Source organism: Gekko japonicus, unplaced genomic scaffold (genome assembly GCF_001447785.1).
Source record: "Gekko japonicus isolate JY-2015 unplaced genomic scaffold, Gekko_japonicus_V1.1 scaffold787, whole genome shotgun sequence".
NCBI lineage: Eukaryota > Metazoa > Chordata > Lepidosauria > Squamata > Gekkonidae > Gekko > Gekko japonicus.
This window is the reverse complement of record NW_015174866.1, coordinates 376,497-402,161: the sequence shown is the minus strand read 5'-3', so window position 1 is coordinate 402,161 and position 25,665 is coordinate 376,497. Positions and strand designations below refer to the sequence as shown.

At 44.1% G+C, this 25,665-nt stretch overlaps 2 protein-coding genes across 2 annotated transcripts in view; one reads left to right on the top strand and one right to left on the bottom strand.

Annotated features, from left to right (window-relative positions):
• RARS2 (arginyl-tRNA synthetase 2, mitochondrial) overlaps positions 1-3,930 on the bottom strand; it is a 38,636-nt gene extending 34,706 nt beyond the window's left edge. The window contains exons 1-2 of the mRNA XM_015424744.1: positions 3,892-3,930; positions 2,935-3,038 (exon numbers count right to left, since the gene is read on the bottom strand). Coding sequence (XP_015280230.1) covers positions 2,935-3,038; positions 3,892-3,930 — 143 coding nt within the window. The remainder of the gene's footprint in view (positions 1-2,934; positions 3,039-3,891) is intronic.
• Positions 3,931-4,129: 199 nt separating this feature from the next.
• The window catches only part of ORC3 (origin recognition complex subunit 3), an 87,622-nt gene continuing 66,086 nt past the window's right edge, over positions 4,130-25,665 (top strand). Inside the window, exons 1-3 of the mRNA XM_015424743.1 lie at positions 4,130-4,296; positions 14,654-14,705; positions 15,785-15,882. Of these exons, the coding sequence (XP_015280229.1) occupies positions 4,273-4,296; positions 14,654-14,705; positions 15,785-15,882 (174 nt within the window). The 5' untranslated portion in view covers positions 4,130-4,272. The remainder of the gene's footprint in view (positions 4,297-14,653; positions 14,706-15,784; positions 15,883-25,665) is intronic.

The window sequence follows — 25,665 nt, the reverse complement described above, 5'->3', positions numbered from 1 at the left end:
TCTTCCAGAGAGGACTCTCTGTCTGAGCAAGGGGCAGCAGCCCCAAAAAGTCCTTACAAGCTGCGGAAGAGAAAGGGAAAGGAGAAGTAAAGGCTGAGGGACTCTGAAATGTGCCTTTGAGACTTTTGTTATGGGATGATTGGGCGTACTGTTTCTAGACAGTTAAACTTAAGCTTAAAAGGAAAAGTATTATAAATGTTTGACTCAGTTTATGAAGGGATCAGTGATTAGAAGACTTGATGTTACTAAGCTAGTTGGAGGATCTCCTCTCTTGGGCTTTTAGTGGGTTCTTTACTTTATCCCGTATATGTAGTTTCCCCTCCCTTTTTTTCTGTTGTAGTTTTTGTAGTGATAAAAAATAATAAAAAATCCCCTTCGGGGGCTCAAAAAACAAAAAAAACCCAAAACAGTCCCGTGGCGTCTGAGTGGTGGGTGTTGCCTTCTGACACACTTCCGGTGATGTCAGGGGGTGTGGCATATGCCAATGAGTTATGCTAATTAGCTCCTGAACCTCTTTTTCTATGAAACAACCCCTGTATGTATGGATCCTATGTAAGCACAGGTGTACAAGCATTTTCCAATGAACAAGTGTGATTGGGGGTGGAGCTTGGCACCAATTTCAAACTTCCCCTATGCACACAAGCACATTTCACCCACACTGAATGTCTAAGGCAGGGGTGTCAAACTCATTTGCTATGAGGGCCGGATCTGACATAAATGAGACCTTGTTGGGCTGGGCCATGTGTGTCATAATGTACTGCCATGTAGCGGAGATATAAACTTTATAAAGGACACAAACACAAAGGGTTTAACTTAAAATAAAAACATGCTTAAAACATTAGCACTCTTGCAATACTTTGTTTAACACAGTGTCTTGCTCTGAACTACTGCATCAAAATGTCTGTGCTGTTGCAATCTTGAGTATGCTGTTCAGGTGTGTATCTGTAAGCTGCAAACCTACGCAGCAGCAGCAGCAGCAGAAGAAGAACTGGAAGAAGAAGAAGTAGGACAGCCAGTTCCACTGAGGACCTGATAGAAACCCTCTGGTGTAAGGGCTAACATCTCAGCAAAACAAAGAGAATTCAATAAAAATTCCCTGTGAAAGGGAGTATCTTGCATTGTTGCAAAAACATAAAAGTAAACTGGCTTTCCCAATTTCCTCTGTAACACAACCCCAGAGGGATGGAGCTATAAGTAATCAAGTTTTCATGCTGGCACTCTGACTTTATATGACAGAGAAATGACATTGCCAATGGCTGGACCTTAACTAGTGAGTGGGCTGGGGAGGAGGATCTTCCAAGTATATGGGTGCCTGGTCATGAATTACTCTAAAGACAGCCAGTGTGCTGTGGTGGCTAGACTGCTAGGTTCAAATCCCCACTTTGCCATGAAACTCACTGGGTGGCCCTGGGCCAGTGATTCTCTCTTTCAGTTTAACGTTCTTCATAGGGCTCTTGTGAGTGTAAATGGGAAACCACGAGGGCAACATATACTCCCGAGATCCTTGGAAGCAGGGTGTGATAAAAATGTACTCCATAAAAAGGACAAATACCAGCACTTTCAATTGAACCCAGAAGCAATACAATTCAGAACTGGTTCTGTGTTTGTGTCATCTCACCCCAGATAACAGCTGAAGCTTCCAAGTAGTCTTTAAAGACAGCTCCACATAAAGAAGCAAGCAAACCTGGAAGTTACTGATGTATGGATCAAATCCGGTAAGGTTAGAAGTGAGAAGACAAGTAAGTTAAAGATGAAAACTGGCACTCCTGGCCAACATTGGTATAAATCCAATCTCTTCTTCTTCTTCTTCCTGGCCAACATTCCCATTGGGGTATGCCCAGGTTTTTAATCTGACCAGAGCGGGTCACAGAAATACATCATCATCCATGCAAATCCACACCCTCCAGAACAGCCATGTCACCTATATGGCATTTTAAACTGTGATGTGCTTTATCGTTTAATGCGACAATTCTACAAGTGAAGTCGGACAGACCACATTTTGGTAGAAGTCAGAGTACCAGACTAGGATCTGGGAGACCCAAGTTCAAATCCCCACTCTGCCATGGAAGCTTGCTGGGTGACCTCTTTCCTTTTCTCAGCCTAACCTACCTGTCAGGGTTGTTATGAAGACAAAACAGGAGAGAGGAAAATGATGTAAGTTGCTTTGAGAAGGGTGGGATATATTATATAAATGAAGTTAAATGTATTTTAAGCCATTTCAGACAAATGGTATGTGATAATTCCAATGGCAAGACGTACACCATTCTTTGCACTCTGGGCCTTTGATTGTTATTCATGACTTTGTAATATGGAGCTCCGTCTCTGCTCCGGAGCGTGATAACCTCTGCTTGGTACACTAAAGGCTCCACTGCAGGTGGTTTGCTTCCTGGTTATAGAACTGCCGGGAGCAGTTTCAGCATTTTAGCCCCACAACTTCAAAGGCTACTTTAAACTGCCATTCCAAACGAGTGTAATTATTTTCACTACTTCTATTTCATCGCAATACACTTTCTCCTTTCAAATCCATTACCTGCAATCCATTTTTTAAGCAGAGGAGATATGAATAGTTTGCCATTTTTGAAAATACAAGAAAAAAATTTAAATCCCTGTTTCAAATCCATTACCTGCAATCCATTTTTAAGCAGAGGAGATATGAATCATTTGCCGTTTTTGAAAATACAAGAAAAAAAATTAAATCCCTCTGACAAAAATTGTCAACTAATAAAACAATTGTTTATAACCTGTTTGTGTTATTGAGACAAGTCAATGAACATCTAAGATGATGCCAATTTGACTGAGCTTCTCAAAGGCTCAAAATATCAAATATAATTTACAGTCTTTAGCCATTACATATGAAGAAATCTATGAATGAAATGGGCAGAAATCTAGATGTTTGTTGGCTGGATTGGTTCAACAGCAATTGCCAATTTTCACGTTGAAGGCTGAAGTGCGGGACTGCATTGCATATTTTCTATGTGAAAATGGATGTGTTCATAGGATTTCTGTCCTTCATTTATTGCTTTCAGACTTAATATATCCTGTATGAACATATGTAAAGATTGTAAATTATATTTAATATTTTGAGGCCTTTGAGAAACTCCAATCAGAAAAACTGGCATTGTCTTAGAAGTTCACTGACGTCTCAATAAGAAATTCAGATACAAACAGGTTATAAATGATTGTTTTATTGGTTGACAATTTTTGTCAGAGTGACCATTTGATTTTTCTTGTACCTTGCACATTGTGATCCCACTGTTGTATATACTGCAAAGAGCTGCAGCCAAGACAAGAGCCTGAGCCAATACCCACTCCTCTATCCGTTTACTCACAAGTAAAGCTCATTGAGCCTTGCTTTCAAATTCACATGCATAGGGCTGGACAGTGGAACAGACTATAAGGCAAGCTACTGGTTGTAGTGTTGGGATGCCTGAAAGGCTGGACCCAGGCAAGGATTAACAGCGCCTTTCTATACAGAGTGCACTCCCCATTCGGCTTCTGGTCCCTGTGCATCCTGATCCCCCGCACGCTTACTCAGAAAGCCCGCGGTATTCAACGGGGCATGCACAAAGGACTGCAATCTTAACCAACTCCAGGAAACCACCCACATCAATAGAGAATAAACGATATCTGTGCGCAGCACCTTTTCCCAGTCGGGTTCCAACCAAATTCATTGCTCTTTTCCTAGCACATGACACTACCATATTAAATGTAGCTCCCGCTTAGTCCACCCGCTTTTTAAAGCTGCCCGCCAAACACACACACCCACCCACAGGAAAGCACAAAGCTCTTCCTAAGCTCTAAGTGACGTGCTGGACGACACCAACTGCAATAGGAGGGAAGGAGAAGGAGGCTGTAATTCCCAAAGGCCGAATGTCATTGGTTACACACTACCTGAGCAGCGATATGCCTTCGAAAACGACTCGCCGCCATAGCAGCCCTACTACCTCTTCAATTCCTCCTCCCTCCCAAAACACAGTTCATGAACCAGCCCACAAAAGGCGGAGCCACCCGCCATTAGCCGGATTCTATCATGTGCGGAAGAATTCGCCCCATATAGAGACTGGGGGTGGAGTTTGAGCTTTTGCGGAAAACAAATAAAACTGGGTTGAACCATTTTGCGAAGGGACGCTATTTGTGTGCGACGTTAGAAAGAGTCGTGTAATTGGCCCTCAGAAGTGCGCATGTGTGTAAAGTACCCGGAGAAAAGGGAGGGGAGGTTTCTTGAGCTTTGGTCAATAGAGGCTGGCACTTTACCGGTCTCGGACCTTTACCATGAGCACGTGTTCGGTCTCTAAGGTGAGTCAGGAGGGCGTTGTCGTATTATTCTTGTTCTCGTGGCGGCCACGAGCGAGCGCACCATGTTTTGATATATACTTTTTGATACATAGGTTATGTTGTTGCTGTGTAGAAAAAAATCCCCTTTCTGCTAGACGCTGCACGCGCAATGATCGTTATGGCCGGGCTGGGCATGCGCACATGTGCTCAGTGAAGTTTTTTGCTCGTTTTTGTTCCCACCCCACCCCCGTATGTTACATCTTCTCTTAGGACGTCAGGGATGCCTTAATTTTTCAGCTGAAACAGCACTGCTTTACGTGGGGAATGATCGCTGAACTTTTCTTTTTTACTTTAGAACTTTTTGTCGTTACATCTCATCCTACACTGGTGTGATGGCTGTTGCATAAATTAATAAAGAGTTTGTTTATCCAAAATGTAACAAAACAGGGTAGGTTACAGTTTTGCGTGTCCTCGGTATTGCGCTTGTATGTGGTAGTAGAATATTTCTAAAGGTGCAGTTTTCTTCATACGGAGATGTAGTTATGAGGGGAGGCTTCATCTGTTGGGTATCTGGCAGCTACTAAGCATATCAGAGCATGTCCTTTAAAAAGTTACGCTGCGGAATGAGAAGATCCTGTCCCAAAACAGCCCAGTCGCTACCACTGCCTATTTATAACCTAGTTCAGCTTACCATTTTAAATTTTAAATTATGTATGCTTAAGTATGCACCTTAAAATAACTAATTGTGAATAGGAAAAAATGGTTTGGGTAGTGGGGCCAGATATAGATGGACCAGGAATAAGGTGTTTTAAAATACAGACTTCAGGGAAGATCAGGAAATTCAAATAAGTTCTGTGCTGATGCTCGGGAATGTCTTAAGAAACAGTGTGATTAAAAGAAGGTAGATATAAGACTGCTTTTATTTTTGCTTAGATGTATATTTATATTTGTTTATTTAACTCCACCTTTCTCTCCAATGCGGACCTAAAGCCATTTCCATCGTTCTTTTAATATCTGAAGGTGAGGGGGATGTATGTAGGGGTTCTGAACCTTTTGTTATTGTTGCGCATATGAGCACCTTTGGAATTCTGACACACGGTGCTGTGGGCACAAGAACAAAATGGCTGCCACAACAGGTGGAGCTAACCACAAAAGTTAGGAAGTAAAGTCATGCATAACTGTAAGCTCAGTTTAAAAAGATGTTTTTTAAAATGAGCATGTAGTTTACAAATATTCTCTTGCATGCACCTTCAGTCACAAAGTGAAGATCTTTGTGTTGCTGCTGACAAAGCAACTTTAAAAAAAAAGTTGCACATCTATTCAGATATCCAGTGGCCAACGCTACAAAGCAGAGAAGCTGAGCAGGGAGCAGAGAAGACAACGGAAGGAGAAGAGTAGGTTTTTGTACCCTGCTTTTCTCTACCCTAAAGAGTGTCAAAGTGGCTTACAATCTCCTTCTCCTCTTCTTCCCACAACAGGCACCTTGTGAGGTAGGTGGGGCTGAGAGAGTTCTGAGAGAACTATGACAGGCCCAAGGCCACTCAGATGACTTCATGTGGAGGAGTGGGGAATCAGACCCAGCTCTGCCACTCTTAACCACTACACCATGCTGGGGATAGCTGTTTGGGGCAAGTTTCTGTAACTGTTGATCATCAAGTTGTCTTGTGTGCAGGCACACATTCGGGATGGCGCAGGGCACCCACTAGAGGATTTCTTCCCATCTTCTCCATTTCTCCATAGAAAGCTGAAGGGGAGCCCCTCCCCCTTGTTTCCTGATCAAATGGCTGTGTGCTTCTGGGATGGGCTTCCTTCCCTCCCTCGGTTCTCCAGCCACCAAGTGCACCCTGACCTCTTAAGAGAGCTCACAGCGGGAAAGGAGGGAGGGAATGTGTGCCTGCACAGAAGGCAACTTGATGAACAACAGTTACAGGTAAGTGCAACAGTGTTTTCATCTTCAGTCTTCTGTACAGTCCCACATTTGGATACTACAAAGGTACTCACTGAGAGACAGGTGTGATGCTCTCACTGGAAGAGAGAATGCAAGACAGCTTTGCCAACTGAAGCCTCCCTTCTGGTGTCGACATTGACCGCATAGCGCTTCATGAAGGTATCCAGAGGCAGCCATGTTGCAGCTCTACATGTGTCCATCAGCGGGGTGCCGCACAAGAATGCAGCCAACACAGCCTGCGCCCTAGTTGAATAGGCCCGAACCATCAGCAGTCATGGCTGTTTGTTCTGGTTGTAACACCATCAAATAGCTCTCGTGATCCACCTAGAAAATATTGGAGAGGAAGTGGCCCTACCCTTTCAAGGGCCCAAATAACACACAAATAAATGCACAGATTTCCTGAAAGGGTTTCTTCTGTGTAAATAATACAAGAAAGCTTTTTGAACGTCTAACTTATGCAATGCTTTTTCTGCTTCAGAAGTTGGGGAAGGGAAGAAAACAGGTAAAGCAGTGTCCTGCATGTGGTACAGGAACACAGTCCTAGGCAAAAAACTCAAACTTGGTCTTACCACCACCCTTTCAGCGTGAAACTGTGTAAATGGGGGGAGGTCTGCCCTGAGGGCAGCCAACCCCCCAACCCTCCTGGCTGATGTGATAGCCATCAGGAAAAGGAGTTAACTTACAAAGCCTCTAGCGAGGCGATAGTTATAGGTTCAAAGGGATCTGATATCAACTGGGTTAAAACTAAGGACCATTGGGGAACTTATGGGCATTGAAGGTAGGGACATATTGAACAGCTCTTTGAGGAACAAATGAGAAGACCTGTGGGAAAACAGAATCTTGCCCTCCACCAAAATGTGTGAAGTTGATATGGCTTCTAAATGAAACTTGAATCAGTGAGAACCCCTTCCCTCCTCTTTTACATGACTGTGACTGTAGTCAGTTCCATCGTGGGTACACATATCAGGGTGTGGGCCCTTATTGACTCTGGGTGCACCCAGGATTTAATTAGTCTGGCCCTGGTGATGAGGCTGGGGGCTAAGGTGCATGAACTAGGAACTTTTAGTGTTCTCCCAGATGGATGGGACACCAATGAAGGAGGAGCCTTGTAGATACCGCACAGTTTATCTACCAGTAGGGGTGGGCTCCCACTGGGAATTGCGGTCCTTTGTCGTAAACCCCTCGACCAAGTTCCCAATGGTGTTGGGGAGTCCCTGGTTCTGGGCCCACGATCCTTATGTCCAATGGAGTGTGGGAGCGTTTTGTTTTTGGACCCCCACTGCAAAGAGCATAACGAACCCAGAATGGGGGGAGGCACTGCGCTTGGTGCCAGAGTGATTATGCCTGGTTCGAGAGGATCTGAACCGCATTCCTCAGGAGTATTTGAGGAGGGAGGAGGATGAACTTCCCACTCATCGGAAGACTGAGTGTGCCACTGAAATTTTGCCTGGCCACAAAATGCCTAAGGGGAAACTCTATTCCATGAGCCCAGCAGAGAAAGAGGAATTACGAAAGTTCATTGACAAAAATCTTGTCAGGGGTTTATCCGGCCGGCAGCCTTGCCTTTTGCTGCTCCAATGCTTTTCTGCAAAAAGTAGGATGGGGGGTTGAGACTGTGTACAGACTACCGGGGCCTGAACACTGTATCCATGTATAATGCCTACCGCCTCCCACTAATTAAGGACTTGTAGGCAGAGGCAGCCCAGGGCTGCATCTTTACTAAGTTGGACTGAGAGATGCCTAGTTCTGGCTGCGCATCAGGGAAGGTGACAAACATAAGACTTCCTTTAGCACCCCTCTTGGGCAGTTTGAATACTTGGTGATGCCATTTGGACTCATGGGGGCCCTGTGGGTGTTCATGAACTTGATCTATGAGGTGTTGCATAAATATTTATTCAGGGGGGTCCTGATTTATCTGGATGATACCTTGATTTATTCAAAAGATAAGGAGTCACATGTGCAGCTCATCAGAGAAAAGCTAAAAGCCCTCTGTAAGAACTGCCTGTTTGCGAAGCTGTCTAAATGCGAATTTCATAAAGAGGAGCTGGACTTTTTAGGATATTGTATTTCCGGGAGGGATCTGGGTATGGATCCCCACAAAATTCAGGGTGTATTGGGGTGGGAGGCCCCCCAAACAAGGAGGCATATTACAATCATTCCTCGGGTTCACCAATTTCTACCATCTGTTCATCCCCAATGTCACACAGGTGGTCCTGTTAAAAACCAAGGGAAAGGGACTGGAAAGTCACAAGCCGAGTTACAAGTTGGTGTGGACCCCAGAGTGCCAGCAGGCTTTTGACAGGCTGACGATTCTGTTCACTTCCGAGCCCATTTTAAGGCACCCTGGTGAAAATAAGTCCTTTGGGGCGCAAGTGGACGCATCCAATGTGGCAATGGGAGCAGCGATCCTGCAAAGGGGGGAGGATAGGAATTTGTACCCCCTTGTGTATGTGTTGAAAAAGTTCTCAGACTGAGAGGAACTGGGCAGTTTGGGACAAAGAAGCCGCTGCAGTTAAACTGGCTCTAATGACTTGGAGACACTGGTTGGAGGGAGTCTGGGTGCTGTTCAGAGCATGGACTGATTGTAAGAACTTGGAGGCGCTGCATACCCCCCAATGCCTCAATGCTAAACAATTGTGCTGGGTGGAATTTTTGTCCAAGTTTCAATTTACACTTAAGCACCTCTCGGGAAAGTCCAATTTCCTAACTGATGTGCTTTAGCACCTTCCCCAGCACGCCAGCCAGAGGGAAGAAGTCATTGAGTCAGCAGTGATTTGGGTGGTAGTAGATCTCTTTTCAAAACAAGAACATTTCATCCCCTGCAAACAACTGCCTTCATCTAAGAAACTGGCACAGCTGTTTATGTAGCACATTGTAAGGCTGCATTCGGTACCCCAAAAGTAATGGTACTTTTTACCACATGTAACAGGTGTAACAAAGCTAAAAAATACTGGATTATGATAAAGGAAATTAGTAATAAAATATTAATCAAAAAAATTCCATTCACACCAGAATGTTTCTTGTTAAATATAATACCTGATCTATTTAAGAAAAACAAGGTATATTTAATCATGTAAATACTGACAGCAGCTAGAATTGTATTTGCAAAGAGATGGAAAGATAGTAACACTCCTACTAAATAAGTTGTTTATAAGTTACTAGATATAGCAGAAATGGAGAAACTAACCGTCATTATCGAAGAAAAAAACTCGGATGTATTTGAAAACTATTGGTGTGGTTTTTATAAATTGTTAAAAGAATCAAATATTGGTTGAATGTAATGAAGAGTTATATGTTTTGGCTAATATATATAACAATGTATATATAAATATCTTTTGAACTATATGAAGATATCTGCAAATATATAACTATGATGACAATTTTTGTTCTTAAATATAAGAAATTCAATAAAAACAAATTTAAAAAGAATCAATGAGATATGATGTAAGAGAAGAACCCCTAGAAGGGTCAGTAATCAGCCAATTATCAAGTTAGGGATAGATAGTACAGCCCCAAGATCTAAGATATGCTACCACCCAGTCATCCACTTCTTAAAAACACATGGGGCCATAAGAAGCCCAAAAGGAAGTGCTGTATACTGGTGTACTATGCTGCAGAACTTAAATTACAGAAATTTGCAGTGATCTGGGTGCATGGTAAAGCATGAAAGTAAGCGTCCATCAAATCTAGTACAATGAACCAGGTGTTTAATTCCAAAAAAGGCAACACTGCAGAAAGTTAACATTTTAAACCTTTTATCCATCAGAAAAAAGTTTAAGTTCCTCTAGATCTAGGATAGGCTGGAGCCCCCCATCCTTCTTTGGGACCAGGAAGAATCTGGAGTGGAAACCCTTAGAGGTGTTGGAAGCAGTGTTCCCTCTAAGCTCCACAGTGCTGTGAGCAAAAATTCTGCCTCGTGAGTGAAAAAAGTTAATAGTGTTTTAAAATTGTGAGCACGTCTACATTTGACTATTGCCTAAATTAGTTTTTTAGATTATTTCCATAACCTTGTAAAAATCTCAGAATTAGTTCTTTTAAACTATATTTTAAGAATAAGTCAAACATAACAGCAAACAGAAACAGAAAATGTTGTCTTCTATGGGGGTAGACGAAGCCTCCAGAGAACAAGTCTACCCCCCCCTTTCTACTACATTGGTAACCAGGCCTCCAGAGAACAGGTCTACCCACCCCAGTCCACTATATTGGTAGGCCTGGTCTTGGAATGTCACCCTGCGCTGAGCCTTAGAAAACAAATTGATGGTACGACCACATTTCGAATACTGTGTGCAATTCTGGTCACCACACCTCAGAAAGGATATTATAGCATTGGAAAAAGTGCAGAAAAGGGCAACTAGAATGATAAAAGGGTTGGAACACTTTCCCTATAAAGAGAGGTTAAAGTGCTTTGGGGCTCTTTAGCTTGGAGAAACGACAACTGAGGGGTGACATGATAGAGGTTTACAAGATTATGCATGGCATAGAGCAGATCGAGAAAGAAATACTTTTCTCTCTTTCTCACAATACAAGAACTCATGGGCATTCAATGAAATTGCTGAGCAGTCAGGTTGGAATGGATAAAAGGAAGTACTTCACCCATAGAGTGATTTAACACATGGAATTCACTGCCACAGGAGGTGGTAGTGGCTACAAGCATGGACAGCTTCAAGAGGGAATTGGGTAAACATGGAGCAGAGGTCCATCAGTGGCTGTTAGCCACAAGGTACAGATAGGAAGTCTCGGTCTGTGGCAAGTGATGCTCTGTATTCTTGGTGCTGGGGGGGGGCAGTGGGAGGGCCTCTAGTGTCCTGGCCCCACTGCTGGACCTCCTGATGGCACCTGGTATTTTTGGCTACTGTGTGACAGAGTGTTGGACTGGATGGGCCATTGGCCTGTTCCAACACTTGGCTTCTCTTATGTTCTTATGTACCAGCACTTGGGGGGGGGGAACTCTTGTAGTCTACTTTGGTGGGGTTTTTTTAACAAAATACAATAAATTATAGATTTAGTATAACAGAGGTGGAACAATCACTGTTAGATCACTGCTTTACCTAACAAACAGGAAGTTGCTTAAATGTATCAACCTGCCCAAGCTATCTACTCAAATATTTATATCCCACTTTTCCCTGTGACTCATGGCAGCTTACAGATCATACTGAAAAGTATAATGGTTGTGCAAAAAAAATATATCATTTTCCCCCAGCTTCATTATAGCCTATGGGGACCATTATATTCAGTGGGCCCCATAGACTATAACGGACAATCAATCCGGCGTAGCTGCTGGTGCCTCTCCTCAAGTTTCAGCCCCCCCCCAAGTTTCAAAAAGATAAAAAGATTGGATGAGGGAGTCCAATTCTATGGGTCCCAGAAGGAGGTGCCCCCATCCTCTATTGTTTCCAGTGGAGGGGAAAATGCCTTAGAATCATAGAGTTGGAAGGAAACTCCAAGGTCATCTAGTCCAGCCCCCTGCACAAAGCAGGAAATTCACAGATACCTTCCCCTCCACACCCACAGTGACCGCTGTTCCATGCCCAGAAGATGACAAAAAACCTCCAGGATCTCCAGCCAAATTGGCCTGGAGAAAAATTGTTTCCTGACCCTAAAGTGGCAATCAGCATTTCCCTGGGCGTGTAAGGAAGGGCCTCAAGAACTAAGCACTAATGCAACCCTTCCTGCCCTCCCTCTCATGATCTGCCTAAATTCACAGAATCAGCATTGCTGTCAGATGGCCATCTAGCCTCTGTTTAAAAACCTCCAAAGGAGGAGTGCATACCACCTCCTGAGGAAGCCTGTTCCACTGAGGAACCACTCTGTCAGGAAGTTCTTCCTAATGTTTAGCCGAAAACTCTTCTGATTTAATTTCAACCCATTAGTTCTGGTCTGACCTTCTGAGGCAACAGAGAGGGGGGAAACACCAAAAACAAAACAAAACAAGGACAATAGAAGTCCAGCAGAACAGAATCAAAATTCCAGAGAATCTCTGCAGTAGAAACTGAAGGTGGGGAGCATTTTGCAAGCCTAGCAGAACCAGTGCCACTGTGGTATTGCAAACCCAACAAGACTAAGGTCAAACCAGAAAATCTCTTTAGTAGAAGCTGAAGGGGGCATTTTTGCAAGCCCAGAAGAACCCAGTGTCATTGTGGCAATTCCAGCTCAACAGGACTGATGTATACCACAGAAGGGATACTGTTGCCAGTGTTGAGGAGGGGCCACGGAAGGCCATAGAACTGGCTGAGTGAATTGCGAAACTGAAGTTGGATCCATCTGAGTCTGTGGAAGCAGCTTGGAATTAGCCTCAGTCTCACCCTCTGAAAAGGATGGAGCCAGGGATTGCAGTGGTGGTGGGGGTTCTTGGAGATGAGATTTCCAGAACTGATGCTGAAACCAATAGTGTTGGATCCATTAGGATCAACAAGGGGGCTGAGGTTGGAGAGCACCTAGAGGCCATATGACACTTATTGCGGTGCCCCTCTTTATGTTTGGATTTTGCCTCCGCCTTCTTAGGGGGTGCTTCCAAAGCAGAGCAAGACTGTCTAGGCAGTTCAGAATGACGTCAGACTGGAGCCAAATTTGGACCCGAAGGAACTGATATGATTGATGGTGGGTGCGACGGTTGGTCAGTAAAGGAAGGAGACTTACTGGTTAGAGTACAACACTCCACCAGGGCATGAAAGGGCTTCCTCCCCAAAGGCTAGCCTTGAGTCGTGCTGCTCTATCGGACCTTGCCTTTGGTGTGAACTGGAGGCAGTGCTCTCAGTTGACAGTATTGTGTCCTTCGCCGAGGCAAAGGAGACAGAGGGGATGCCCATCGGAGCAAGTCATTTTAGTCCACACTGGGAACATCTCTTAAAAAGCATCTTCTGAGACATAATTCTACCAAGGTCACAATGAGATATGGAGAAGCTGGTAAGTATGTCTTTGCTCGATGGCGGCAAGAAAAGAACCAAGGGAGGGAAGGGAGCTCTCCCAGGAGCATGTGACTGTTTGGGTGGGGAAACGCACCTCTCGCTCCAGGGGGAGGGGCTCCCCTTCAGCTTTCTATAGAGAGGAATGGGAAAGCTGGGAAGGAGCGCTTTGGTGGCTGGCCTATGCAGACCTTGATGTGTTCCTGCACAGAAGATCAAAGTTTTGAAGGGCTGGATTTGTTCCTCTTTAAAGGCCTCAGATGTGTGGGGGGCTAGCCAGGCAGACTTTGGGACAAGTCTGCTTTTGCAGCAGAAAGGCTTCCTGAGTATGTGGCTGACCTCCTGTTGCCTTGAACTTCCAGATTTAGAACCAAGATAAAATCATTTTTGGAAGCAGTCCATAGATACCATTTCTAGTTTAGACAAGGGTTTACCTTTGCTGCAACTGTGCATGTTTGTGATCTAAACTAGGAATGATAACAGCAGGTCTAAGCTCTCTCAGACTATCTAGAAGGAGAATAAATGGTCAGCAGAACAGTTTTGCATCTCTGCCTAAGAGTTTTGTTGTAATTCTGAGTACATCTCTCTCTGTGTTGTCTTCTGATTCTGTGGTCCTAAGTATGTCGCATTGTTCATTGGATGTCTTATACTGTCTGATTGCATTGACTTTATATTTTGTAATCCTCCTCTAGTGTTAGAAAGGTGTGCTATAAATGAAGTAAAGAAAAAAATTAACTCTTAGAAGATAACTCTTTAAACCTTCGAGCTTAAACATCTTGGTAGAGGGCAGATTACTGGACTGAAATGCTTGTTCTTAATATGGAACAGGCTGTTTGAGGGGGAGTGAAGCAGTCAAGGCCGCCTTCACCTGCAGACACCCAGAGGAAGAGATCCAGAGAATGTGCGCTCAGTGCAATAAGGACTGTTCATTTCTAATATTATTTAGGCATCAACTTGTAAGAAGATATTTTAAAATCTATTTGTGGGGCATACCAGAGTCCATTTAAAAAGCCTCTTTTAAAATTAGACTACTACACTTTTTACTTTTTTAACAACTGTTAAAAATGTATGTCACTTATTTTTCTGCCAGTCTCCAGAGAGTCAATATGGAGTTTGTGCAGTTTAGCCAAATATTGCCATCAGTGCAGAGTCCATTTCTTTGGTTTTCATTTTTGTTAGAATTCTGATTGTTCATAAAAACACACATGTGATTGCATTGTTTACTAAATCTCATCCTAAATTAGAAATATCCTTAACCAGGTAAAGAATAGTGCTTCAAACAGTGGAACTAGGCTGCAATACTAGTGTTTCCATACAGCAGCAAGAAATGAAACATGGAGAAGCAATTTCAATTATTAATTGGTAAACAACCAGCCATCAAATCTGGATTAATAAGTGGTTGTTCAATGTGAGATTAAGTGTAAAATAACTGTGGTATCCTCCTGAAGTTGTTTATGCCAGGAGTCTAGAATCTTGATAAAACATTCACTATTTGTCCATGGTTCCTTTGTGTCTTGTTTACTTGTAGGGTTGCTTTGTGTTCAAGCCAGAGTCTAAGAAGAGGAAGCTATCTTCACCAGGTTAGTATGGATGACTATGTGATAGATCTTTATTAGAGAGTTCTGTTAATCGTGTTGGTTTACATAATGGTGCCTTTATGTCTTTTCTGGATACCCTAGTACAGCAGATAATATAACATCTCTGAAGGTGTCTGGAAAATAATGGTTGTGGCATTTAATCTGTTTTTGAAAAGATTGGGTCTTGCGTAGGGATGAGCGCAAACTGAACCCTGAAGCAAAATTCCTCATGAATTTTGCACTATTCATCGTTTGGGAACCACAGTTCGTGACGGGTCTATTGTCACAAACTTCCATGAACTTTTAAAGCAGTTTCTGGTGGTTCATGGATAGAGCAGAAAGCTTTCTGTTTCCTGCTTTCTGTTCCCTGTGAAAGCCCCAGAACAGCTGAGTGGTGGGAGATGCTCTCTGTTGCTCAGCTGTTTTTCTGGCTGTCTCCTCCAGTCCCTTTAATGAGTGACTCCCAGCTGCTCAGCTGTTTTTTTGGGCTGTCTTTTGCAGTTGCTTTAAAATTTAAATGGACTACACAAGACAGCCCGAAACAGCTAAGCAGTGGGGATCAGTCTGTTCCCCCTTGCTCAACTGTTTTTCAGGCTTTCTGCAAATGCCACTTAAAGGGCCTGCAGTCCCTTTCAGTGGAGTTTGCAGGTCCACGAACCAGTTTGGTTCCCAAACAAACGTCCCAATTCGGTTTGTGGTTTGGTTCATGGTTCAGCCACGGACTGCATTTTCCTGGTTCATGCCCATCCCTAGTCATGCTGTAGACTCATGGTGAAACATTTAATTGTTTTCAGTGTTGCCATAGTATTGAAAAACTGTCACTCCTTTGGCTTCAGCCCTGTGAATTATTGATTTCTGGGAAGAGGATCTTAACTGGACAGTACAGGAGAAGGCAGTCCTTCAAGAACCCTGGCTTCAAAGGGCCTTGAAGTAAGAACTAGCTTTCTGACTTGAAACCAGAAACAAATGGGCATCGAAAGGCAGATCCTTCAGCACAGGAATTATGCATTCCTTGAATCCAGGAAGCTGTTTTATAAAGAGTAAGCATGATGGCCATCTTTTTTAATCGCTTGTTTTTCTAGCTGACTATTTTTGTGAAGGTAATAATGACTCAGAGGACAGTGAGCTACGATTCAATACTTGTCAGCTGTTATGGAAACGGATTAAATCTGAAACAGAGGTGAGTGCTGCTGCTTTTAATTCTAAGCATGCAACTGACTTTATCAGTATGGTCTTGGAAATGTTCTGAGGAAAACAATGGTGTTTCTTTTTATTTTAAATCTGGAATGTCATGGGTGAGGAGCTCTTACTTTTCCCAGTGGTTTATGTGTGCTAACTGTCTGCTGTAGTTTATCCATCTATAGTCTGTGAAGAACAGACTTGCTCAAGAAGGCAGATAGCTGATCAGGAGGCTATAATAGCATTGTTGCTCATTCTGTGGCTCTGACAGCCACATTCACAATGACCATCAACCAGAAGAGTCACATGACTACGATATGTCCATTGTGTCACCCCACCAAACGCTATTAATATTAAGTATATAACTGAAACGTTTCTAATTTCCAGAATACCTCTGAGCTTGTAGGATTGTCTTTACCTACCACTGCTGTGTGTCTGAAGTGATGGGATGGATTTCCATCTTTGCCTTCTTGCTCTCTTTTCAGCATGAGATGGCCAGAGGAGAGCAAGCTCATCATGGGAAAAGGGTAATAAAACCATCACCACCCCACTACAACCAGGTTTCTTTTTTCCTTGGGTGGTTGCCATAGTATTTGCTTTAACACCTCTGCTCTGTGGCCAGCTTCTCCTGATAGTGACCCAGGTGGTTGACTGATAGCATGGAGGGTGCAGAGAAGTGTATGTATGTGAGGTTGTTAGGAAGCATATGCCGTCCCATCCCTGGCATTAGAACTGTAGTGCAGGGAAGCTTGCCACTTACCTAACCTTTAGTTCATCTAGCATTTCAAGATGGAAAACATGTAAGCCACAAGCCTGACTGGGCAGTGGCCTTGTCAATCTTCCTGGAACATGAAGTGCTGCTAGACTGGGGAATGGTGCTTAGAATAGCCATAGGTGGATGAACAAAAGTTACATGTGGCTCCTGAGCCATCGAATATTGTTGCCCTAGAGCAATTCTTGTATATGCTTTTTTCCACTTGGAAAATAAGTAAAGCTTGTAGGTAGCCCCTTTCCTGGTCACCTGGCTAAAGAAAAGTCTCTAGTGACTGAAGGGGTATGCAGCAAAAGGCCACAGCAATGACAAGTGAAACTTGTTTTTGAGTTGTTAGGAGACCAGGGGTCATTTGGGGCCAGAGCACACCGGAGCACCGCTCCGGCAGCCCTGCCACAACGCTCCTTTTTTCTACAGTCGCGCTGCATGAGCGGCACGATTTTTCCATTATATTCTGTGGGGCCATAGAATGTAATGGAAACATCGCACTACCGCTGCGGCGCGACTCCTGCGAAGAGGGCGGGGGCCCCTCTAAGGGAGCCTTCTTCGGCTCGCCCGTTCTCTCCCCAGCTCTTCCTGGCTTACCCGCCAGGCAGGCAAGCCAAGAGGGGGTGGGGGGCAGGCTCTAGGTGCCTTCTTCGGCTCGCCCGTTTTGGTGGGTGAGCCGAGGAAGGCACGGGGAGGTATTTAAATGTCTCCCGCTCTCTCCCCAGCCCTTCCTGGCTCACTCGCCAGGCAGGCGAGCCAGGAGGGGGTGGGGGTGGTCTCTAGGAGCCTTCCTCGGCTCACCCGCTTGGGCGGGTGAGCCGAGGAAGGCACAGGGATGCATTTAAATGTCTCCCCACTCTCTCCCTGGCCCTTCCTCGCTCGCCTACCAGGCAGGCGAACCAGGAGAGGGCGGGGGGCAGGCTCTAGGAACCTTCCTAGGCTCACCCGCTTGCCCGAGGAAGGCACGGGGAGGCATTTAAATGTCTCCCAGCTCTCTCCCCGGCACTTCCTGGCTTGCCCACCGAGGCAGGCGAGCCAGGAGAGGGCGGGGGGGTCCAGAAGCAGGCCAGTTGGGGAAGCAAAAAAGGGGGGGGAGGCATCTTCAAAAATCACACACAGTCCACCTTGGCAGGACAGCTGGGGAAGGGAAGGGGAGGCTTTTGAAGATGCCTCCCCGCCTTTTGCTTCCCCTTCTGACATCACTTCCGGTGATTTCAGGGGGCGTGGAATATGCTAATGAGCTTATTATGCTAATAGCACATTAGGTATGCTAATGAGCTCCTGCAGCTCTTTTTCTACGAAATGACCCCTGTAGGAGACTATGAGTAAAATCAACCACATAAAGCGTAAAGTATGGTAACGTAGTCCATGGGAAAGTTAGTAGGAAACTGGTGCTCTATAACCAAAACAAAATGCCTCTTCTGGGGGAGCCCTAGCATGTAGTACTTACTCTGTTATCATTCATCTCCACCCCATCATTCTAAAACCATGTGGTATTAGAGTGGCCAGTGGTTTTGTTCTGTTGTGTTTGTTCATCTTCATATAATAGAAACTTGAGCTATCCCCCATTTTCCCAAGTACACCAGGAAGCTGCAAGGCAGGTGGCACAGGGTTTCACTCACTGCCTTACTTTAGAGTCCTGATAGTCCAGGCTTGGTGGTAAACGGCCCAGTGGCACTTCTCACCCTGTCTAACACAACATGGCCCACCCCCACTCAGGTGAATGACCCACTTGGATGCCTGCTTCTGCCCACCATTAGGCATTCTGCTACCAGCTGCACCAACTGTCTCAGTCAGAGATGTCTGGTGCCCACCCTCGACTGCTGGAATCCTGGAGAGAAGAGCACTGGAGGCGGAGGCTGCTGCAGAACAACTCACACCACATGTGGCTTCTTCCAAAGGCTCCTCAGCCCAGAAGTGGAGAAGTAAGCTAGATGTCTCCCCCGGCTGACCCTAGCTCTGCACAGCTGGCTCTGGGAATAACAGGGGCCCTCTGTCTTCTGCAGAAGGCAGTATGGCACAGTTAACTGATTGATGGCTCTCTGTAGAGCCACTTCCTGTGAAGTGCTTGGGTCAGGCACCTATGTCTGGGGGAGGCAGAAGGAGACACTCAAGGGGGAAGGGGCTGAGGTTGGTGTCACGGTCTCCAAGCAAAGTACCACCTCTTCCATGCACTCATGGCTCCCCTCCCTCTTCACCTCAGGACTGCTGGACCCTGAAGGAACATGGGAAGGGCCATTCATCTTCATGTCTTCTGTGCAGTCCCACATGGGACTGCATCAGAGCAGGACTGCTGCTGAGACATTTTCTACAAGCTTCTAGGATTCTACAGCTGAGTGTAGAATCCCCTCGACACTACTGAGCTCAGACTCTGGGGTTAATATCCAACTGGGATTTATATCCAACTAAGGGTAATAGGACTGAAGCTGATTCCATCTACTCCGTTATAAGTCTCAGTTTTGCAATGGGATCTGCTTCCCAAATAATTCTGTACAGGACTGTAAACTTCAGTTATTTGTGCCATGTGAATGACCAGAAAAACACTAGTTCAGTTTATACAAGTGTCCGTTCTCAGAGTCACTAAAATTAATGGGACTTGCTTCCACATAAGTGTAAGTAGGATTTGGCTTTAGCAATAGGTAACTGTGGGCAAGTGATTCTGTTACTAATGGGCAAACTTTGAAGGCTTGTGGAAAATGTTGGAGTGTAAGAGATGCCCTTGTGGATCAGGCCAGTGATCCAGCGTCTTGTTTCACACAGCGGCCATCCAGGTGCCCTGAAGGGCCAACAGTATGCCATAGAGGTATGATGCTTTCTCCCAGTATTGGCATTCGGCAGTTTGTTGCCCCTGGGTGTAGAGGTTCCCTTTAGTTATCATGACGACTAGCCAGTGATAGACCTATCTTCCATGAATGTGTATAATCTCCATTTTAAAAGCCAGCTATGCCATCGTTATATGTATAGGCTGTGAATTCCACAGTTTAATTACTTTAAGCAGAAGAACTTCCTTTTTAATTCTTTTATTATGATTATTTTCTTTAATAAAAGGTGGGATACAGAAGGGTTCAAGATAATTTTAACAGGAGTTTTATACATTTTAATAGAGTTTGAAACATTCTGTTATGTTAATGTATATATTTTCTTTTTTAATTTAATTTTTATTAATTTTTCCAAAGCATAACAGAGCATAGTATTCTTGGAGAAGCATTTTTCATACATTCAGACCAGTTCAGAACAAAAGACAAAACTTAACATACACAAACCTTGTTTTAACAATCTATAGATGTTCCGAGTAGGAAAAGATACAAATACTGTGAGCATCGTTACCTTACGAATTATATAAGAGGTATAATCAGCAATCAGAATAATCTTAGCTTCAAAAATCACACACATGTTCACGAATAGTCAATGTGGAAGAGAAAGTAGATTAGAGAAGAATCAGTTTGAGATAAACAGGCTTATGGGTTGGAGGTCATAGTTTGCTACAAATTCTAAAAATGGAATCCATTTCTCCTCGAGGTTAGAGATTTTTGGGAAGAGATCTGATTGTTGTAGGCGATCTGTAATCTTGCCCATAATGAAGTGATTCCAGACTTTTTTAAACCAGCTGGATTGTGTGGGAGTCAGGTTTGACTTCCATGTAGATGCAAAAGACGTTTTTGCAGCTACAAGAAGATTGGAAATCAGTTCACATCTGATTTTTGGAATATTGGTTGGGCCCCAGAGGTCAAGAAAGATCAATGCTGGATTGAAAGGAATTTCATATCCCGTGATGAGCAATGTTCCCTCTAAGCTGTGGAGTCTTGTGAGCAAAAATTCTACTTGGTGAGCTCCTGGCATGAAAGTTGTGAGCAGGTGATTTAGCTGCTGCATAAACTGGTTTGCTCTGGAGCCATTCCTTCTGAGCTAAGACAAAAATGTGTGAGCCGGAGGCTCAAAAACCGTGAGCTAGCTCACACTAACTCAGCTTAGAGGGAACATTGGTGATGAGGTGTATTTGGGATATTACATTGCGCCAGGATACCTCTATGTGGGTGCACTGCCACCAGCAGTGAACTAAGGTTCCGATTTTGCCAATGTATATATTTTCTGAGAGTGTTTTGATATTGTGAAGGTTTATGGCCATATACGATACCTACCTACCTACCTAAAGAAGGGGAAGAAAGGGTAGGGGTAAAATATAGATTCATCAGGTTTGTCAGATATTATGAATTGTTACGTACAACAAATAAAATCAGATGTATTACCTATTTCAAATATAGAAGCAGACAATAAAACATCAATATTACAGAATGTTGGATGGATTCTCTCTTTAAAGAGTAAACAAGAACGTTCCTAAAATTAGCGATAATTGATTAACGATAAAAGAGATTATATCTTTAAGAATTGAACAAACGTCTGTGCTAAAATTAAATCATTGTAAAAACCTTAATATTGTTTTAATTGTCAGAAGAACTTCCTTTGATCCATTCTGGATTTATTGCCAAACAATTTCATTAGGTGCCCTTTAGTATTATGGGAGAATGAGAAAAGGTTTATCCAGTCTATTCATTTTATAAACCTCTTTTCACATTCCAACATAGTTAACATTTTTCTGAATTGGAAAGCCCTAGACTTTTAAGCCTTTTTTTATAGGAAAGATGTTCTAACACTGAGCTATCCACTACATCGCCAAGAACTTTCTCAGTCACCATTTCTCAACTGAGATCCATCAGCATGTTGGGGACAAAAATATTTGTCTCAATAATTACAAGACCAAGTCAGAGTGAAAGTTTAACTTCTTTACTATATAGTAACAAGAGGGAGGCTTCCGTAGCCGGGAGCTCCACGAAGCATTGATTACATGATGTTTTATAATACATTCACATAATTACATGCAAAAACACAGCCTATGACCCGTCGGTTTGTGGTTCACACTCCGCGCCCATAGGCTGAGGTGTCCAGAGGTACAGGCTGCACGAAATGCCTACTGAAAATGCCCCTGCATATCATAAACCACATTCCGAAGCTCCCTCCTCTTCCCCAGACTCCATTAATTTCCAAATTTCGTAAATTAAGAGTAAAGCTTCCCGTGATTCTTTGCCACCTGCAAGCCAGTTTCTCTGAAACTCAGCATACACACTGTTCCAGCGAAGCTTAACCATTGTCCTTCTGGGTAAACCCCTTTCCCGTTGTGTACTTTAGCAGGTACATCGTTTCTCAGAAAAATGTCTGCAGTTTTGAAACTTGTCTCTGCTTCTCTGTTCTTGCAAAAGTTGACAACAGCTGGCCTCGTTGCTAAGTGTTGCTAAGCATTGCGGTCTTAGTACTATAGGTTTGGTTCCTGTTCTCTATGCAACAGGTGTCTAAGCATTGAAGCTACTGATTTCCTGCTGTCCTCTGCAAGCAAGTTTTCACAAGCAAGCTTCTATGCTTTACCAGAAGCTTGGCAAAGGATTTCTATCAGAAACGCATTTCAGAAAGAAAGAAAAGAAAGAAAATATAGAATATGGTTTCATATCAAAATAAGGGTTTTTTTCCTTAATAAAAATTTAATTATCCTACCCCTACAAGCATAAGAATGTTAGGTTCCACTGTAGGTCACCTTGCACTTGCCTATGTTGAATTTCATTTGCCATGTGGCTGCCTACATACCCAGTCTGAAGAAATCTTCTTGAAGCACAGATCTGCCAATCTGAATAATTTGGTAACATCTGTAAAGTTGGCCACTACACTGCTCACTCTGTCCTTCAAAGAGCTTGTAAATTAAATGTACTTTTATATGGACCAACACATAAAATTTAAGAAACAAAGCTTCAGTTGTAGTTGTCATCCAGGATTACCTGTCTGTTGGGGGAATTGAGACTATTCTGAAAACAGGTGGATAATTGTTTGGTGTATCCAGATGGGAGTGTGGTCTCTTTATTGTGGTGCAAATTCCTGTCCCAGATTGTATTATGTTAGGTGAAGTCATTGATGTTACCTGGCCATCACCTTATGCCTGTCAAGACGGCTTTTGTTTGTCCTAGTACCACAAAATGGATCTTACTGGGTCAGCATTTCATCTGTTACTTACTTTGTTATCTATCTGCTGGAGGTGTGTTCCAATAGACTGGGGTTTAAGGTATCACTGCAACCTTCTTGTGAAAGAAGCTGATGTGGAATTTCTCTCTCAGAACTTCTGAGGATATCAGATATGCATCCCTTCTGGGATAAGGCTCTTTGGCTTTTCTTTTCTGCTGTAACTGAATGCTTCTCTTTCTTTAAATTTTGTATTATTATTATTGTTGTTGTTGTTGTTGTTGTTATTTTTTTAAAGGTCCTGTATGGCTTATTTGGCGGAACACTTAAACAGAGATACAGTGACCATGAATTGTTGACATTTGATAAAAATATCTAGGGCTGGGGTGTCAAACATGCAGCCCGGGGGCCGAATCAGGCCCCCAGAGGGTTTCTATCAGGTACGCAGTGGAACTGGCTGTCCTTCTGCTTCTTCTTCTAGTTCTGCTGCTGCTGCATCATTGTAGGTTTGCAGCTTAAGAGATACACACCTGAACAGCATACTCAAGATTGCAACAGCACAGATATTTTGATGCAATAATTCAAAGCGAGAGGTGTCAGTTATCAGACACTGTTAAATAAACAAAATATTGCAAGAGTGCTAATGTTTTAAGCATGTTTTTATTTTAAGTAAAAAAAACCTTTGTGTTTGTGTGCTTTATAAAGTTTATATCTCCGCTACCTGGCATTACATTTTATGACACACATGGCCCAGCCCAACAAGGTCTCATTCTTCTGTGGTCCTGGGAGTGGGGTGGTCCTTTAATGCATCACTTCCTGGGACTTGGCTCCTCCTCTCCACTTGCAGGGCTGGCCAAACTTGATCCTGGAGGGGAGGGGCCTGTCCTCTGGTTCCCCAGTTCTTCCAGCCCTGCCTTCGAAGCAGGACGTCTTGGCTGTGCTCTAGAGAGCACGAAGACCCTGAAGATAAAGGTGAAGAAAGAAGAGCAAGTGAGTTGGTCTTGGGGAGACGGGGAAAGGATCTGGTTACCTCCCCACCCCTCCAGGTTCTCCTGTTGAGAGCGGAGAACGGCTGTCGGCAGCATTGGTAGTTCCCCGATCGGACGCGGCAGCCGGAGAGCCCGCCCCGCCGAGGCGCTAGAAGCAGCGCTGTAGAACAACTGTTCCCCTCTGTTCTGATCGGATGAGCAGAGGGAGAAAGGCGGGGGCGGAGAGAACACGGGTGGCGCAGTCTTTCGACTGGCGCGATCCCGTGCTGGAGCTAGTGTTTTTTCCTATCACCCTCAGCTTCTTTGGAGTTGTGATTCTGTAGCTCTGTGCAGAGCTCTCAGACTGACTGAACCACGGTAGGTAGCTTCGGCTCAGGCCGTGGACGTGGGGGGAATGGATGATACGGGCCAGTAGTACTGGCCTAGTCCAATTTCTCCCGTGTTTGGTGTCTTTTTCGTGCAAAAGGACCCCCCCTCCCTTTTTATTCACAGTTCTCAGCTGGTGTAGCACACGTGGCTGGTACTGGTGGGAGACCTAAATGAGGTAGTGGCCTCTATCCTTTCTATTGGTCTTGGGCTGAAAGTGCATTTCTTATGCAGAATGCCACCCACCCTATCATGTTTAAGAACTGAGTTACTGGAGGGAAAGGTGGCCATTTCATGCCTCTAGCTGATGGTGGATCACTTTCAGGTTCTAGAAAATGGCTGACAAGGCTGGCCTTTCCAGTTCTCTTACCTCAGATGATATAGAGTTCTCTCAGATTCACAATAAGGATGATTTGGAAGTGGATTTATCTAGAGAGGAAGCTCAGTCTAATCTGCTATCTTGGCTGAAAGTTGAAATGAAAAAGGAGCTCCAAAAATGGCTGTACAATCAGACTCCAGCCAATCCAGTGGGAACAAAAGACAAGGACTCAGTAGTTCTCTAGACAGTCCCCCTCCCAAGAAAAAGGACAGGAAAGCCCTTCCCAGGGAAGAGGAAAATAGTCCTCTATTCAGTGATATGGAGGATGAATCTGGGGCTGATACTTCTGCATCGTCCAGGGAGGAAGGAGAACTTTCTGACGAGGAAGAAGAGGCAGTCCCTCTCATTCAGTCTAGACTCTTTCCACTGGATCTGTGTAACAAGATGCTTCCTAAGGTTATGAGAGCTCTAGAACTCTCTTACACGCCTAAGACTAAGGAGGATACTGAGGCAGCAGAATTCCGTGTTGAGTCTGGCAAGGCCATTCCCAAACCTAAAATTAATGCTGCAGGGGTACCTTTGCCTGCTTCTTTCTTTAATATTATCATGGCTGAATGGGAGCATCCTGCTAATCCTAAAACTAATAATCCTATGTTCTCCAAGATTTATTCATTGATTCCAGAGGCCACAAAGCGGATTAGGTTACCAGTGGTGGACGACCCTATCAACTCCTTCGCTTCTACATCACTTCTACCTATGGACGCTGATGGTCTTCCCAAGGATAATTGTGACAAGCGTGTTGAGAAAGCCTTGAGGAGAGATTTTGAAGCGTCAGCTAGAGCATTGCAAGTGTCTGCCACTGGTTCCCTTTTTGCCAGGGCGGCATATACGTGGGCCTCTGATCTCACTGCTGCAGATAGTGGCATCCCTAATAGCTTAAAGGATGAGCTGAAAAAGATAGCTTTGGCCACTGCTTTTGCTGCAGACGCATCCTTAGGCGCACTTCAATTAGCTGCTAGGGCCATGGCCTGTAGTGTTACAGCCAGGCTTAATATGTGGCTCAGAGGTTGGGATGCAGACCAGTCTGCCAGACCAAAGGTTGTGGAGGTGCCCTTTAGGGAAGTTAATCTATTTGGAGAAGGTCTAGATAGATATCTAGTGGAAGGATCAGATAAGATGAAGGTCTTGCCTTCAAAGAAAAAGGAAGGGAAAACTAGAAAGCGTTTTCAGTCCTTTCGGGACTTCAGAGGAATGGATAGACAGGCTTACAATAGATCCTTCAGGGGAAAATGGCAACACAAGGCCAGGGATTCTAGAAATAGGCCTTTTGCAGGAAAGGCAGGACAGAAT